The 2,541-nt window shown below is 32.9% G+C and overlaps 1 protein-coding gene across 1 annotated transcript in view; it reads left to right on the top strand.

Moving 5' to 3' along the window:
- The window catches only part of OTUD6B (OTU domain containing 6B), a 39,797-nt gene that overhangs the window by 16,000 nt on the left and 21,256 nt on the right, over nt 1-2,541 (top strand). Inside the window, 1 exon segment of the mRNA XM_012643540.1 lies at nt 532-612. Within this exon segment, the coding sequence (XP_012498994.1) occupies nt 532-612 (81 nt within the window).

The raw sequence follows: 2,541 nt of genomic DNA, 5'->3' as shown, positions 1-2,541 counted from the left end.
TATATTTTGTTTCTGCAGTTATCATTTTGTAGATGGGAAAGGATAGGAAAATCTCAAGTTGTTACTAGGGTCAAGAATCAGTGCTCATCAGGTTCTGGCGAATAAAGATGGAGAAGGGCCTTGCTGCCACATTTGAGGTTATGAAGGTAGTAATGAACTGAGCCATGATCTAGCACAGGACCTACATCTTATATGTACTATCAGCATTCAGAGAAAGGAAGAGTGGAGTACTGAATGAATTGGCACTTACAGCAAATATAGTACTATATTTACATTAATGGAGTGGGTATTCTAAGAAAACATCATCTTTGAAGAGCTGTAAGGAAGCTTCTTGGGAATCTGACAAATTCTCCCATGAAAAATAGAGAAAGGAGACAAAACCTTACTAATATGGTGTTTATCACTGTTACTCAAATTTGAAATGCGGGATTGGCTATATTTGTGATTTTCAGTAATAATTTAATAACCTGATACTTTCAGTAATAATTTAAAAGTGTTTTTCATTGACTTAATGCTTTTTGTTTCCTTCAGATAGATTGTGTTGCTGTTAACATTTCAAACTTGGTACTTGAGAATCAGCCGCCTCGGATATCAAAAGCACAAAAGAGACGGGTATGAAAGTCATGTCACTAAGTATATAAGTTAGTGCTGTGTGCTCAGTACTATCGTAGGTGTTGTATAGGAAAGAAATGAAAAAAGAAAAAGATGGATTTCCTTGTCAAGAGACCTGAACTAACATTTGGGAACCACTTGCTACTTGCTATGTACCAGAAACTATGCTAAACTGCTTATATGAAATCTCATTTAGTACTGACAATAATCCTGTGAAGTAGGATTTCTTATCCCCATTTTATAGAGAGGAAAATGACATAAGATAATATAAAATAGCATGTTCAGTTTGCAATTCTCATAGGAGGGTGGGGCTGGGAAGCCGGAGTGCAAAAGATTTTTTTTTTAAAACAAATAGATTATCCCAGACTTACTAATTCCGAATCTTCGGAATATGGGCCCAGGTGGTTCTGATACACAACCTTGGCTACAAACTGTTGTATTGAATGAGAAACAAGAATTTGAACTTAGAAGTTAAGATACATAGGTATACAAAATTCTCAGATAATTATGTAGGTGTCTATATAATGGTTAATTATGATGAATATGTAAAGAAGGTAAAGTTCATTATGCTAAGTGTTAAAGTAATGGGTTGGAATTTGAAGGAAATATGATTATTTAGGTGGGATGTTCCAAATAGGAGAAATATCATACAGAAAAATAAATGTGAGAATGAAATATGTTATCAAAGCGCTCTAAGGAAACTGATTTATTGGAAGTTGCAAGTTCATGGTATCAACAATAGGAATGAGATTAGTTAGATAAGGCCATTTGACTTTGAAAAAGAAAAAGAGGATTAGATCCAATCTTTTTAGTCCCCAAATTATTTTACTGACATTTGATGTGTTCTGGGATTTAAACACATATTTTTAAATTCGCTTTCCATCTTATGATTTAGTAGTGCGTAATTTAATAGAGCGTGGAGTTTAGTGTCAGATGAGCTTTAAATTTCCCTTACCGTTATACTTTATATAAGATTCTTAACTTCTTTAGGTCTCATTTTCACATCTATTAAATGGGGGCAAGTAATACCTACTTCATAGAGTTATTGTGAATATTAAATAATATACTATTTCCAAATCCCCTAACACAAGGCCTGGAGAACTAATGGGTCAACAAGTGATAGTATTGTTTAGTGTGTTAAGTACTGCATAGTATGCTTCTTAAAAAGTTAAACTTATGAAGAATGTCTTTTTTGTTTGAAAGTGGATTAAGTTGTGAATAGTCAAACATTTCTCATATTTGTATAAAATTTTATTTTTGAGTAAATATGATTGTGAATTTCATAGAATCATGAAATTTAGATCTCATGGTATCTTGGAGGGTATCTGCTTATGGTATGCATTCTTTTTATGATGATCCCGCAATTGTCATCTAGCTTCTATAGATCAAAAATGAAGGACAATTTTTGTGCGCCTGTAGCATAACAAAATATTTATTGGAATCACCTTTACTTAGTAATTGAAACATCTTATTATTTAATTGTGGAAAACATAAAGACACAACTTCTTCCTGTCTTTATCAAAACTTGTTCATCCCTACCTGGACCCTTAGGCAACAAAACAAATAAAAAGAAAACTCCCTTTTCTCAAAAATTTTGTTACTTTTTTCCCTAAAATACTGCACAGCTGAAATTAATAATCTTTTCAGTTATACCCTCAAAAAATTTGGTATCTTTTATAGGCAGCCAGTTTGACACTTGGCAGAGAAGATGCCCTAGAAGTAATGCCCAGTTTTTTATTACTTGGTTATATTAATGGGATTTTGGAACAGAAAACACTAAAAGTTTATAGTACTTAAGAAAATGGAACCTGAATGAGGGATGAATAATTGAGTATCAGATTATTTGGAACCTCTCTTTATGCTAAAGGCACCAAGGAAGGAAAAGCCAATTAACTAATGGTGTTTATTTTTTGGAAAGATACAGCTCTG

Source organism: Propithecus coquereli, unplaced genomic scaffold, assembly GCF_000956105.1.
Source record: "Propithecus coquereli isolate 6110/MARCELLA unplaced genomic scaffold, Pcoq_1.0 Scaffold2, whole genome shotgun sequence".
Taxonomy (NCBI): domain Eukaryota; kingdom Metazoa; phylum Chordata; class Mammalia; order Primates; family Indriidae; genus Propithecus; species Propithecus coquereli.
The sequence above is the reverse complement of the archived record's forward strand: the minus strand, read 5'-3'. Positions and strand labels throughout refer to the sequence as shown.